General features: G+C 48.1%; 1 protein-coding gene across 1 annotated transcript in view; it reads right to left on the bottom strand.

Moving 5' to 3' along the window:
• The window catches only part of DAP3 (death associated protein 3), a 14,869-nt gene extending 2,153 nt beyond the window's left edge, over positions 1–12,716 (bottom strand). Inside the window, exons 1-7 of the mRNA XM_041464971.1 lie at positions 12,625–12,716; positions 6,975–7,082; positions 4,393–4,494; positions 2,836–2,944; positions 2,369–2,461; positions 966–1,096; positions 710–790 (exon numbers count right to left, since the gene is read on the bottom strand). Coding sequence (XP_041320905.1) covers positions 710–790; positions 966–1,096; positions 2,369–2,461; positions 2,836–2,944; positions 4,393–4,494; positions 6,975–7,082; positions 12,625–12,666 — 666 coding nt within the window. The 5' untranslated portion in view covers positions 12,667–12,716. The remainder of the gene's footprint in view (positions 1–709; positions 791–965; positions 1,097–2,368; positions 2,462–2,835; positions 2,945–4,392; positions 4,495–6,974; positions 7,083–12,624) is intronic.
• Positions 12,717–14,783: the final 2,067 nt, after the last annotated feature.

Raw genomic sequence — 14,783 nt, 5'->3', positions numbered from 1 at the left:
GGAGCAGGCTTTCTCCTGCCCTGCATTCCCAAGGAGCAGCTTTCTCCTGCCCTGCATTCCCAGAGGAACACCAGGCCCATCTCCAGCAGCCCTGGAGCTCCAGAGGAAAACTCCAGCCTTGTGCAGGATCCCTGCTCCAGCAGAAGCACAGCTGGCACTGCAGGAGGGCTGAGCCCCCATGGGATGGGACTGTGCCACCCACAGGGCTCAGCTCCTGCTCTCACTCTGGCAGTGTTTTGGGGGTTTTTTGGTATTATTACATTTGTATTTTAGTTTTCCCAGTAAAGAACTGTTATTCCTGCTCCCATATCTTTGCCCGAGAGCCCCTTAATTTTCAAATTACAATAATTCAGAGGGATTCAAAATTATAATAATTAATTTTCCATTTCAGGGGAGGTTCCTGCCTTCCTTAGCAGACACCTATCTGTTCAAACCCAGACAATTTCTTGCCAGGGGGTGACTTTTGGGCAGCCCTTCCAGGGGAAGACAGTCAACAACATCTTCCAAGAGCAGTTTGAGCATCAAAACACGGGAATTTCAAATTCTAACTTTGTCTCTATCCAAATTTTCTGCACAGATCCACCACATCATCTTTTGTTGATAAAGAGACACTTTCTATCTCTCAGATCTTTAGCAGCAATCTGTGCCACAAACACAGGATCCTCTGGCACCAGGTCAGACCACACCAGCAGCACTGGCTGTTCCTTACCTGCTCCACCACCTCCCTCAAAGGTCTGCCCTCCTCTGTGCTTTCTCTTTTGCCCCAAATGTATTTTTTCTGTGTTTTTATCTGTGGGAAGAAAACTCTGATGAGACTGGGGGTGACAGGAGGCAAAGCAAGGCTGGACTGCAGAATGTGGGAGAAGCATCCACCAGCACTAGCCACCCCCAGAGGGGACTAAAGTGCTTTTCCTGCAGCAGCTGAAGACCAGCACGGGGCAGGGCTGGGGTTTGCAGCCACAAACCTCTTGCAGGAAACGTTCATTGGAGGCTTTGAAGTTCTTGAGCCAGACTGAAGCCTGCAGGGGCTGATCCAGCCGCTCTTTGTTGTAGGAAGACTGAAAAAGCTCCTTGCAGTTCTTCACCCAGAGATGAGCTGTCAGTAAAATAAAACTTGTTTTGATATTTTTTTTGGGTATTTTTAGTCAAAATAATGGTATGAGGTGGGGATGGGAGGGGTGTTTGTGCTGCTTGTCTTTACTCTGCAGCTCTGATAAGGAAAGTCACAGAATAATGGGATGGTTTGGGTGGGGAGGGACCTTAAAGATCAACCAGTTCCCCCCCTGCCATGGCAGGGACACCTTCCAGTGTCCCAGGGTGCTCCAGCCTGGCCTTGGACACTGCCAGGGATGCAGGGGCAGCCTCAGCTCCTCAGGGCCTCCCCACACTCACAGGGAGGAACTTCCCAACACCCCAGGCACCCCTGCCCGCTGGCAGTGGGAGCCCATTCCCCCTTGTCCTGTCCCTCCACTCCAGTTTAAATACTCTCCATTTTTCTTGCAGTCCCACTAGGTCCTGCAAGGCCACAATGAGGTGAACCCAGAGCCTTTTCTCCCCCAGGCTGAACAATCCCAATTTCTTCTCCTGAACGGAACAATCCCAACTCTTTCCTCACAGCAGAGCTGCTCCCCTGATCATCTTGGTGCCTCCTCTGGACTCATTTCAACAGGTTCATGCCTTTGGCACCCCAGAGGTGGATGCAGCTCCATCCTTCCTGGAGAATTGTCCCTTGGGATCAGAGGAGGCCACACAGAACCCAAATATTCTCTTTCCATGCTCATTAACAATGGAGAAAACCAAACTGGCCCAAAGGATGTGTGAGCAGGTGAAAATAACTAATTATGCTCTACTTTATTTGGGGGTTTTGTGTGTTATGAGCATTTTCCACTATGAAAAAATAAGGATAGATTGTGGTGGGATATCCTACAGCTCCCAATCTCTTCCAATGTTTGTTAACAAATGGAGAAAACCAAACTGGCTCAAAGGATGTGTGAGCAGGTGAAGATTAATTATGCTCTACTTTATTTGGGGTTTTTGTGTTTTATATTTTGTGGTTTGTGTTCTATGAGCCTTTTCCACTATGGGAAAACAAGGATTCATTGTGGTGGGATATCCTACAGCTCCCAAACTCTTCCCATTCCTGTTAACAAATGGAGAAAACCAAACTGGCTCAAAGGATGTGTGAGCAGGTGAAGATTAATTATGCTCTACTTTATTTGGGGTTTTTGTGTTTTATATTTTGTGGTTTGTGTTCTATGAGCCTTTTCCACTATGGGAAAACAAGGATTCATTGTGGTGGGATATCCTACAGCTGCTGAAGCAGCTTCCTTTGGTGTTTGGTGTGGGACCAGGGCCCTGGTTTTCTCACCATCGGGGACGTGCACCACCAGCCAGCCCTGCCTGGAGCAGTAGTGAACCACGTGGCACAGGGTCATGGTCTTGCCTGTTCCTCTCTCACCATCTCCAACAAGCCCTGTCAAGGAAAGTCTCTGAAAAACCACTTCAGTTTGTACTTGACTGTGATTCCTCCAGAAAGGGCATAAAGGGAGTTCAGAGCTCGACAAAGCAAGGATGGCACTTCACCCAGCAAACCCCAATTCCTTCTCCCTGTCCCCCACCCCACTGGGCAGAGTGGGGAGCCCCTTGCCCTGTGTGCTGACCCTGTCTGAAGGTTAAAATAAAGACAGGCAAGCTCTGAGCTCCCTGGAGCTCCTGCACGAGCACAGCCCTCGTGGCACAACCTCCTGGAGACCAGACCAGCTCAGGCTCACCACCCTCTCCCCTGCACGAGTTTCTTGTGTTTCTCTTCATTGCACCCCTCAAGTTCAAGGATACAGATCACGTATCTGACAGCAGGGTGGGCAAAGTTGGAGCCCTTCAGGTAGGAGAGGATCTCCAGCGCCGGCTTCCGCACCATCACCCGCGCCTCGTTGAAGGTCTGGATCTGAGGAAGGACAGCTGGGAGCAAACTGCCACCAGCTGGCTGAGCACAGCTGTCCCCAGCCCTGCTCCAAGCCTGCCTGGAGGCCCCCAACACCCCCAGCTATTGGTTTCTGGAGGTTGGGATTGAAGGCACCTGAGACTTCATGCTCAGACTTGGGTATTTATTATTTCTTCTCTGTGTTACAGCCTCACAACCATGAGCTCTGCAGCCTTTCATTAACCAGGCACAAAATGGTTAACTATCTCTTGTAACAAGGTCTTTTAAGACTAAACTATCCAATTAAGAAATGACCTAGATTATTTTCCCTTTTGACCCAATAACTGATCCCAAGGAGCCCCAATGCAGACTTTTCTGCCCAATTACAAAACATCACCCAAACCCAGGAAGAAGAATAAAGGTGAAGAAGAAGGAAGAAGAAGGTAAAGAAGAACAACCTGTCTCTGCTCTAAAACTTTCATCTTGCTTCACATTTATTTCTATATTCTAAAACCCCAACCTTTTAAGTTTTCTACTTTGTGATATTACACACTTCTAACCAACTACACAGGTAACTGTGGGTTTGCACAGGTAATTATGGATTTGCACAGGTAATTGTGCATTTGCACAGGTAAGGAATCTGTTCCTGACTCAGGCAGAGCAGAGCCTGGCACAGCTCCATCTGCCTCATCACAAATCAGGAGATGAGGCTGCTTTGCTGCAGAATTTCGTGAGACAGCCTGTTTCACACAGAAATACAGCATGTGGAAGAGGTTTTACAGTGACTTTGTCAGCCAGAGAGAAGTTTGAGAAGAGGATCCATGTTTACCCCTGAAAGAATTTTCTACCAAGGTTGTTGACATAGAAACCAAGAAAGAAAGAAGGACAAATAAGAGAAACCTGTAACTGTGAGCACTTTGTTTGTCTTTCCTGACCAGTGAGTAAACTTATGAGTTTTGTAAGAATGTACAAAAAGCATGCATGCTAGAATAAAAACAGTCTGAAGCCTCCTGAAAATGGAGTGTTGCTTTGCATTGTCTCCATCTCAACTACAACACAGCCATGGAAAATATTTCTGTAATTCATTTTGTGCTTGGATGTTAGAGATGAAAAACACTGGAACAAAAGTTGCTGAGGTGGAACCCTCAAACTCTTCTGCTGCTGCTCTGGGTGGTTGACTCATCTCTTTTAGATGTTGAAAACACCAGGAAGGACCAGGAATAACTGCACTCCTGCTCTCTCTCATTCCATCAGAACATCACCGTGGATCTGGTTCTTGCCACACAGAACCATGGAATGGTTTGGGCTGGTTTAAGATCATCACCTCCACGGGCAGGGACACCTCCCACCATCCCAGGCTGTTCCAAACCCCCTCCAGCCTGGCCTTGGACACTTCCAGGGATGCAACCCCAGCTGCTCTGAGTGCATTCCCTCCAAGCTGCAATACCTGCAAGGAATTCTGCAAGGAATACCTGCTGCTGGAAGCGATGGGGCAGCCCATGGGGGAACACAGCCTTCAGCTCCTCCAGGGGGATGCTGTACAGACGACCCTCGTGCTGCTCCGTGTGCTTGGCCTGCAAGAGAAAATGGCAACTGGCACCCTGGTGATGCCTGAACCTGGGCACAGGTGGCCTGGCAGGGTGGGACAGGAGGCAGTGCTCACTCACAGGCAATATTCTCTTACTGGGGGGCAGAGCAAGAGGAGGAAATGAAAATAAAATGGAATAAAGCAGGAGTTGTGGGGTCGGGACACTGCTGGCAGGTACTGGGGAAGGGGCTAAAGACAGGAGATCCCAGCTGGCACTGAACAGTGAAGGGATTCCCTGTGGTGTTTTGGGATTTCCCTCACCTTTCAAACCCTGACAGAGGCGTGGCACCCTTCTGAGTTACCTGCTGGTGTCACACTCCCTTTTTTCTCTGACAAAATGATGATTTCTGCCCTGGGTGCTGCCTCCCAGCAGTGATTCCCACGGTGCCATTTGGTTACTGAGGCTTAAAAACTCATCATTTCTTTTCCAGGGCAATAATTTCCAGTCCCTTGTGGTGACCTCAGTGAGCAGGGCTATTCCTCCACTGCACTTGAATCCTGCTGCATTTATTTCTAGTGTTTACCCTGCAGGTCTCACCATAATGACAGCAAGGAGCTGTTGCCACTGGGATCTGAGAATTTAATGCCTGTTTGTTCCCTTCATTATTCTCTTTTCCTGCCATGCAATACCTGCAAAGCACTTGCTTATTTCTTTTTGCTCAAGTCATCCTTTTTTGTGTCTTGTCTAATTAGGACACTAAACTCTGCAGCCCTTCCTGTGTGACTTTTAGCAGTTTTGTGTTAATCTTTGAAGCTCAGATCTTGTCCTGCTCTGCTTTCTGCATTTTTTTTCCATGGATTTAAAGTAAAACCATCCTCCTCTTTGTTCCTGTTTTATATAAAAACTGGCATTTACAACAACAAATAGAACAATTTCCTTGCTTTCTTTATGTGCCAGCATTTTTGTGTGCAGGTGTGACTTCTGCCTCTTTGGCCAGGAATATTTGGCTTTTCCCAGCTCCTGATGGACTCTTTGTGGAGCACTGCTGGAAGCTCTGTTGCACATCCATGAATTTTCTGGCCCCAGGATTGTTGTTAAGTCTCCCTTCCCTTCCTCAGGACAGATTTGCAGCCTTTCAGCACAAGACACACCTCTGCTCTCACTTTTTGCCCCTTTTACCCAGCAACTACCCCCTGTTACACCTCCCTAGGACACACAGGACTCTGTGCTTCCCCTTGGCACAGCTGCAGGATTTGAGGAACTCCTGATTCAAGGAATGATTTCTTGGAAGTTTGGTAACTCCAGCAAAGGGCTGAGCTGCTGGAGCTGCCAAACTGGGGGGGGTTCACTGTTCATTTCAAAGGAAATCTTTGCAACAGGGGGGAAATGATAAATCCTGGCCGTTCAGGAGGTGCCCTGCAGTAAGGAGCTGTCACCTGAGGAGAAGGGTGAAGTGACACTTCTTTTTCCCAAGCTTATTTCAAACTGTGCCTTCCCTGGAGCTCTCCTGTGGTTTTCCAGAAGAGCAGGACTCCAGAGCCCATTTTCATTCTCAGCTTCATCCCTGACTTGCTGCACGAATTCCTTCACTCTCCTACACAATGTGGATAATTTATCCTCACCTTTAGCCACTTGGAGCTTTGCTAATGGCAGGGTACACAAAACTGATGAAAAATTTGATGTTTAGTGGCTTTTTTAGTCCCATTTCAATGGGATTGTCTGGTGCAGGAGCTGGGGTGCCCCAGCCAGCCCGAGCTGGCCAAAGCCATGCCAAAGAAGTCAGAATGGCAGAGCCAGTTGCTTGGCAACCAAAAAAAAAGGCAGGCACAGGACAGTGGGGACAATGGTGGCCATCTGGCCTGTGCTGTGCAGTCTGTGGAGACTGGGGTCACGTGCAGCAGATCATCTCCTGGTTTCCATAGAGACCCCGGAGGAATCAGCACCGAGAGGAGAGGCTCCAATTACACAGCAGCAGAAAAGCACCTCAAAGGCTTCCTCCATTCATTTGCTGCCCTTCATTTTGTGCTCTGTGAGACACAGGGCGTGAGGCTGGAATTGTGATGCTGCAGAGCTGTGCTGAGGTCATCTGGGGTGTGGTTTTTATCCTCTTCACAGCCAGCTCAGGGAGGCCTTTCCAGGGAACAACAACCCTGGGGTTGAAATCGATGGTGATGAATTGATACTGATGAATTGATGGTGATGAATTGATGGTGATGAATTCCATTTCAACCCTGGAGTTGAAATTCATGGTGTCTGATGACAAGCTAAGCCCTGTCCCAGCTCCTGCAATCCCATCTGTGTGTCTGCCTCTCATCTGTGCAGCTCTGAAGGGATCAATACCCGTTCCCAGGTGAAGGGATCAATACCCGTTCCCAGCAGCTCTCAGGCTCCATCCTGAGCACAGCCACGGACTGATCCCTGCTTCAGGAGCTCCCACAGTGCCAGGCAGCCCTGCTGGCTGCCAGGATGGCCCTGGTGGCACCCAGGGCTGGCTGTGGGCAGGGACAGGGCTGGCAGGCACTCACCGGGTCGCTCTCGCTGGTGTGGAAAATCGCTCGGGGTTTTTCTGCTGGGACATCCTGGCTGGACACAGAGCTCAGGCCAGCCCTGGGCAGGGCACAGCCACGGCCCAGCTGGGGGGAAAACAAGGTGGGGAAAATATTAAAATGAATACTATATGTGTTTGTGTTAGAAAGTTATGCTGTATTCATTTTTTTAAGTAGTGCGTTAAATACAGTTTTAGGTTATGACATAATGTTAAAATAGAAACTGTGCTATGTAAGATACTTTTTTTAAAATAGAGGACTTACACCAAGATAGCAGCCACAGGACACCTAAATCTTTCAGAAAAAAAGAATTTATTTCTCCATTATCAGAAGAAATGAACTTCTTCCTGCCTCAGGCCAGGATTCAGAGGAAGAAGCTGACACTGCCCAGACAGAATCCTGTGTTGGAATGGAATTTCATTTCACCCAAAACACAAAACCGAGTTTTCCCCAATTTGCACAGAATTGCTGAAGATCCCAGTCCAGCCATGAAAGCCTCGGTGCTGGGAAGTGCCCACACCGAGGAGTGGCAGCACCCTGCAAATTCAGGCTGCCTGGCAATCCATGATCACCGCAATTACCACGGGATTAGTGCAGCTCTGCCCACCAGCTGATATTCATAATCACCCTCCCTGCACTGATTTCCCTGCATCCTGACTCTGGAGTGGCTGAGAAACCAAAGCAGCCAGCTAAGCTGATTAATTCATTTTTCCCCCAGACAGGCTGCTGATGCCTGCCTGCAAAGCCCAGCCAAAACAGGCAAGGAAGTGAGCAGTGGCAGGACAAGCATTTTATTATGCTGTGGTGAAAGAAAACACAAACATTTGTCAACCATTTGGAAAGTGCATCCTCCAGACAGGCTCTGGGAGAAGCTGAGAGCTCCTTGCAGCACTGACAGGGCCGGTTGCAGCTGAACAGAAGCAGCAGTTCCCAATTTTGTCTGTCTGGGTGAGAGCAGCAGAATGCAAAGCTCAGAGGCAGGGACAGCTGGCACAGCTCTGCTGCCACCCCGGTGCTCCTCAGGGGGACACAAGGGCTCCAGGGAAAGAGGGATTTAGGCACATTCCAGATGCCTGAATCAGCATTTGGGCGCTTGCCCTCCTGGAAGGGAAGGAATGAGACCAGCCTGGAGCCTCTGGAACAAACAGCTGCAGTGCAAACATTGGGTGATGTCTGGGAGATCACCCAACACATCTTGTTCCCACGTTGCCCTTTTCCTCCCCAAATCCAAGTGATCCTTTAGGATGGCTTATTTTAGTTTAAAATCCACGGAGGTGACAACTTACAGCCTCGAGCAAGGCACAAAGATGCCAATTTAAGACATGAATAAATACAGAAGGCGACTCTTGTCACCTGGTCACCTAGGAAATGTCAGCCTGGAATCAGAATCCCTCTCATTTCCCTTGAACAGGGGTGCACAGGAGCTGTGGTTGCCTCTGGAAGCACCAAGGCCAGGCTGGAGGGGGTTTGGAGCATCCTGGACTCAGGAAGGTGTCCCTGCCCATGGCAGGGGGTGACACTGGGTGTTGTGTGAGGTCCCTCCCATCCCACCCATTCTGAGCTCCTGGGATCCCACGTTTTCTCCTCCTCAAGCCCCAGGTGAGGGCTCTGAGCTCCCTGCCCATCCTTTCCCAGGGGTATCACACAAATCCTCAGCCCTGACCACTGCAGGGCTGAAGGAACGAAGCAAGGATGAACTTCTTCCTCTGTGCTCAGATTTTGGGGATGTCCAGGCACAGCCTTGAGCTGAATGATGCTTCATCAAACCAATGTTTAAAAAGCCCAAACAGAGCTCAGCAGGATGTGAAATCTCCATGGGACACAACCAGCTCCTTGTGAGTTTTCTGAAGGGAGTGGAAGTCAGAACACAAGTCCAATCCTCTGGTCTTGCAGCCAAACATTATATTTCTATTTTTTTCCATCAACACAGCACATCCCAAATGTAAATGACTCCACCTGTCCCCTGCAATGACATTATTTTACTGTCACCTGCAGCCTTAGCGCCACAGCTCTTTCCTGGAACCTCGTGGTGCTTTGGGTGGGAAATGGATTTATACAAAATTCCTAAAACTTACAGGAGGTTCACACAGTGTGTATTTGTATGTAAAATCTGAGATAAGAAATGCTGATTTAGAAATGTTACGGAATAGGAGAGACATTGTTGAGAGAGAAACTAAAGCAGAAATAAGTTTTGAAAGACAGCTTTGCAAATAAGAATAAATACTTTGGAGAAATAGAACTATGAAAGATGCATTGTATTAAGGCTCACGAGGGGTAATTTTAGATTATGGGTTTTAAAGTATTTACAACACAGTGTAGTTAAAGTTGATAAGCTAAAAAGCACTTGCAGTGTACTGTAATTAGGATTTAAATTACACTTCAAATTTTGGACGCTTTGGAACTTTGCCACAGTGGGCTGTGTGTGTGGGAGCAGCTCCCAAGCACCTGGAGAGAGGGAATTACTGCTGAGGTGCTGCAAAGTCAGCACAGGCAGTGAGTGCAGCCCTGCTCACAGCCGTGCTGAGTCCCAGACTGTTTCCATTACAAAATCCACATTTTAAACCGCCTACAGATGGCTCAGGACACCCCTGCTGAAGCACTTTACCTCCTGAGTTTATGTATTTATATTTTACCCTGAGTTTAGAGCACCAGGGCGCTGGGTCCCTCCTCCTGAACAGAAGCTCAGCATCCATCCCTGGGCTCTGGAAGGTCAGCGACAGCCGGAGCTCCCCGTGCAGCTCTGCACAGCCTCCCCCAGCGCATCCCCATCCCCGCAGCCTCTCCCGCGCCGTTTCCCGGGAGCGGGGAGGGGATTTCGGGCTGAGTTTCCATCTGCCAAAGGACAGGAGCCGCCTCTCCGGATCCCTGAAATGGCAGCGAACCATCACGTGGTGCCCGGGATGAACCGGGAGCGCCGAGCCGTGAGGTGGAGCTGTTCCCGCATCTCCGGGCATCCCGGGCTGTTCCCGCATCTCCGGGGATCCCGGGCTGTTCCCGCATCTCCGGGGATCCGGGGCTGTTCCCGCATCCTCCAGGGATCTCCCGGGCATCCCGAGCTGCTCCCGCATCTCCTACGGATCTCGGGCTCAGGAAATGCTGGGCTGGCCCCGCATGATCCAGGGATCCCGGATTCTGGGAATGCCGAGCTGTTCCTGCTTGTCCCATGGATCCCGGGCTGTTCCCGATGTCCCAGGGATCCCAGGCTCAGGAATCCCGGGCTGTTCCTGCATCTCCCGGGGATCCCAGGCTCTTCCCTCATATTCCACGGATCCCGAGCTGGTCCCGCATGATCCAGGGATCCCGGGCTCTGGGAATGCCAGGATGTTCCCGCATCTCCCACAGATCTCGGGCTCTGGGAATGCCGGGCTGCTCTCACATCTCCCGGGGATCCCGGGCTCCTCCTGCATCCTCCAGGGATCTCTGGGAATCCCGGGCTGTTCTGGATGTCCCAGGGATCCCAGGCTCTGGGAATGCTGGGCTGGTCCCTCTTGTTCCACGGATCCTGGGCTGTTCCTGAAGGATCACAGGATCACAGGCTGGTCCTGCATCTTCCAGGGATCCCGGGCTCAGAAATCCCAGGCTGTTCCCGCATATCCCAGGGATGCCAGGCTCGGCAATGCCGGCTTGTTCCCAATGTCCCAGAGATCCCGGGCTCAGGAATGCCGGGCTGGTGCCACGTCTTCCAGGGATCCTGGGCTAATTTAAAAAGTAAAAGCCCATGCCATTAAAATAATAATAATAGCAACAATAATTTTAATAATAATAACAATGACAATAATAATATTAAGCCCATGCCATTAAAATAAAAAATAATAAAAAAAGCCCATGCCATTAAAATAATAATGATAGCAGTAATAATAATAATATTAAGCCCATGCCATGATAATAATATCAAGTCCATGCCATTAAAATAATAATAATAATAATTATTAATAATAATAATAATGATATAACGCCCACGGCATTAAAATAAAAATTACAAATAGTTTTAAATTGAAAAAAAATTTAAAATTAAAATTCCAATTTTAATGGAATAGTTGAACAGAAAATAAAATTTTCAATTTTTTAAAATCCCCTTTACCAGGGGCTTTTCCACAGAACCTCCCAAGGAGAAAATGCTGGTATTTCCCACCACAGACGCTTTGGGAGCTCTTAGTGCAGTAATTTGCACCCAAAGGGAGAATTAATTACCTGAATTAATTACCTGAACTGCACAGGAGGAGCAACCCCACAAGGCAAACAAAACCCTCCAAACTGGAGATTTTATTCCTTGTAAAAGCAGCCCAGCAAACAACCCCCAGTGCTTCCCCAGGGATGAGCAAAGAGGAATTTTTGTGTGTTACCCCCTCGGGGGGTGCCCAGCAGGGACCCTGCAGATCCCAGGGATGAGCAAAGAGGAATTTTGTGTTTTACACCCTGGGGTGCTGCCCAGGAGGGACCCTGCAGATCCCAGGGACAGGAACCTGCTTCCCAGGGATGAGCAAAGAGGAATTTTTTGTCCCAGGGATCCCAGGCTCGGGAATCCCAGGCTGCTCCCAATGTCTCACAGATCCCAGGCTGTTCCTGATGTCCCAGGGATCCCGGGCTCAGGAATGCTGGGCTGCTCCCGATGTCTCACGGATCCTGGGCTGTTCCCCATGTCCCAGGGATCCCAGGCTTGGAAATCCCAGGCTTTTCCCAATGTCTCACGGATCCCAGGCTGTTCCTGATGTCCCAGGATCCCAGGCTCGGGAATGCCAGGCTGTTCCCGATGTCTCACAGATCCCAGGCTGTTCCTGATGTCCCAGGGATCCCGGGCTCGGGAATGCCGGGCTGTTCCCGATGTCTCACGGATCCCAGGCTGTTCCTGATGTCCCAGGGATCCCGGGCTCAGGAATGCCGGGCTGCTCCCACAGCCTGCCCAGGGAGGGAAGCACCGCACAGCCAGCGCTGCAGCAGGCAGAGCTGCAGCAGGCAGAGCTGCAGCAGGCAGCAGTGCAGGCACAGGGCCGTGCTGGCGGGGAGAAGGCAGAGCAAACACACAGCTGGAACTCTTTTCCATCAGGAAGGCGCTCCAGGCCTGCTCCAGGAGCTCAGGCAGGCTCTTGGGCAGCGCAGGGCTGCTGTGAGCTGGGGCAGTGACAGCACCACACCCACCCGAAGCACCAAGCGCTTTTTGGGTCAGAAAATGGAAAACAAGAAAAGGTTCCGGCCCCAGAGGGTGCTGGGCACAGCCCCAAGGGGAATCTGGGGCTCCCAGCACAGGGGGATTGCTGAGCGTCCAGGGGCTGGACTCCCTCCAGCTGGGAATACCCCAGAATTCTGTGATTTTTGGTAAAACTCTTCCCAGCAGCTTTTGTGCAAGGCTGGTGCCTTGCTCCTCTGGACAGCCCAGCCCTGCAGAGCAGGTGGAATAATCCCTCTTTTCTGAGAAACACCTGAGTGGAAGGGGCAGGGTGTGAGAGCCAGGGAAACGTGGGAATGCTGGAGCTGCTCTTCCCTTAATCCACACTGGGAGTTCACCCCCCCAGCTCAGAGCAGCCACCAAGATTTTGGCTAGAAAATGTAAGAATCTCACTTTGTGCAGCTGAAAACTGTCATTCCAGGCCACAGGAAAGTTGAAATATTGGAAATTGCACACAGGACTCACCTTCACAGAATGGCACACGAGTCCTTTCAGGCTTCTCAGCATTTTCCTGCAGGAAAAAAAAAAAAAAAAGTGAATATTTGATTTATTTTTTGTTGTACCTGATTATTTTATGCTGAGAGAAAACTGTTTGAGTTGAAAGACCCCTCATGACAAAGCACACAACTAATTCAGAGCAAGTGTCAGATGCTCTGCAGTAACACAGCCTGCTGATCAGCACCACTGGCTTAGGAAAAGCTATTAATAAAAGAAATAGCAAGAATAACAATAACAATAATAATAAGCCTATGCCATTAAAATAAAAAAAAAATTAAAAAACAAAAAGCCCATGCCATTAAAAAAATAATAATAATAATAACAATATAAAGCCCATGCCATTAAAATAATAATAGCAATGAAAATAATAATAACGACAATAATATTAAGCCCATGCCATTAGCAGATCCCAGGGATGAGCAAAGAGGAATTTTTGTGTTTCATACCTTGGGGTGCTGCCCAGCAGGGACCCTGCAGATCCCAGAGGGGGGAACCTGCAGATCCCAGGGATGAGCAAAGAGGAATTTTGTGTTTTACCCCTTGGGGGGAGCCCAGCAGGGACCCTGCAGATCCCAGGGATGAGCAAAGAGGAATTTTTGTGTTTTACACCCCGGGGTGCCCAGCAGGGACCCTGCAGATCCCAGGGATGGGACCCTGCTTCCCAGGCACAGCGGGGTGAGAGCCACACAGCCCTAATTAGGGAAATAGATTAAAATTCCCTGATGAAATATGGAAATAGTTTAAAATTCCCTGATGAAATATGGAAATATTTTTAAATTTCCTGTTGAATTACGTTCATATTTTTTAAATTCCTGTTGAATTATGGAAATATTTTAAAATTTTCTACTGAATTATGGAAATATTTTAAAATTTCCTGTTCAATTATGTTCATATTTTTTAAATTCCCGTTGAATTATGTTCATAGTTTAATTTCCTGTTGAATTGTGTGCACATTTTTAAAATTCCTGTTAAATTATGTTCATATTTCTCAAATTCCCGTTGAATTATGTTCATATTTTAAAATTTCCTGTTAAATTATGTTGATATTTTAACATTTCCCATTGAATTATGGAAATATTTTAAAATTCCCTGCTGAAATATGTAAATATTTTAAAATTTCCTGTTGAATTATGTCCACATTTTTTAAATTCCTGATGAATTTTGTTCGGGGGAAAGCACAAACTGCTCTTTTTCCTTTTTTTTTTTTTTTTTTTTTTTTTGCTCTGGGTGTTTTAGTCCCAGGGATTACTGCACATACAATTAATTTTAAAATTAATTTCTCCTCTTTTATGGCAGCAAACAAAACACTATTTAGCTAAATAAAACACAATTTTGGTTTGGGATTGCTGTCGCAATTCCCATCATGTTGTGAGCATCATTCCCAAAATATGAAGGATGTGGAATTGTTGGAGGAAGACTAGCAGGGACAAAAATGTAGATAAAAGGGCTGGAAAAGCTGGGAATATTCAGCCTGGAGAAGAGCAGGGTCTAAAGGGAGATGGAGAGGAATTCTTCATCAGGAGCTGGAGTGACAGGACGAGGTACAGAGTGACAGAGGGAAAATTTGGGTCAGTTATTAGGAAGAAATTCCTCCCTGTGAGGGGGAGGAGGCGCTGGCAGAGGCTGCCCTGGGTCCCTGGAGTGTCCAAGGCACGGCTGGACCAGCCCTTGGGTGATTTTGTGAAAAACTCCAATCATTTGTTGTTAAAATTTTAAAAGTTTAATAGTAATAAAATGGTTATAAAAGTAGCAATATAGTTAGAGCAATAAAAATCTGGAAAATTTGGATTAGGACAACACAGGACAATAAAAACAAAGATTTATGGACAGTCCAGGTACCTTTTTCTGGGGAAAATAAGCCCAAAAAAGGACCCACGTTAACAGAGGATTAACCCTTTAAAGCAACAGCCTGTTCATGTTCACACAGCTCATCCATGGTGCACAAATTCCATTCCAACACAGGATTCTGTCTGGGCAGTGTCAGCTTCTTCCTCTGAATCCTGGCCTGAGGCAGGAAGAAGTTCGTTTCTTCTGATAAAAGAATAATAAATTATTTTTTTCTGAAAGATTTGGGTGTCCTGTGGCTGCTGTCTGGTGCAAGTACCTCATTCCTCTCTTTAAAAAAA

Source organism: Pyrgilauda ruficollis, unplaced genomic scaffold, assembly GCF_017590135.1.
Source record: "Pyrgilauda ruficollis isolate IOZ18807 unplaced genomic scaffold, ASM1759013v1 scaffold185, whole genome shotgun sequence".
NCBI classification, from domain to species: Eukaryota; Metazoa; Chordata; class Aves; order Passeriformes; family Passeridae; genus Pyrgilauda; species Pyrgilauda ruficollis.
Note: the sequence above shows the minus strand (reverse complement) of the source record. Positions and strands in the feature narration are given on the sequence as shown.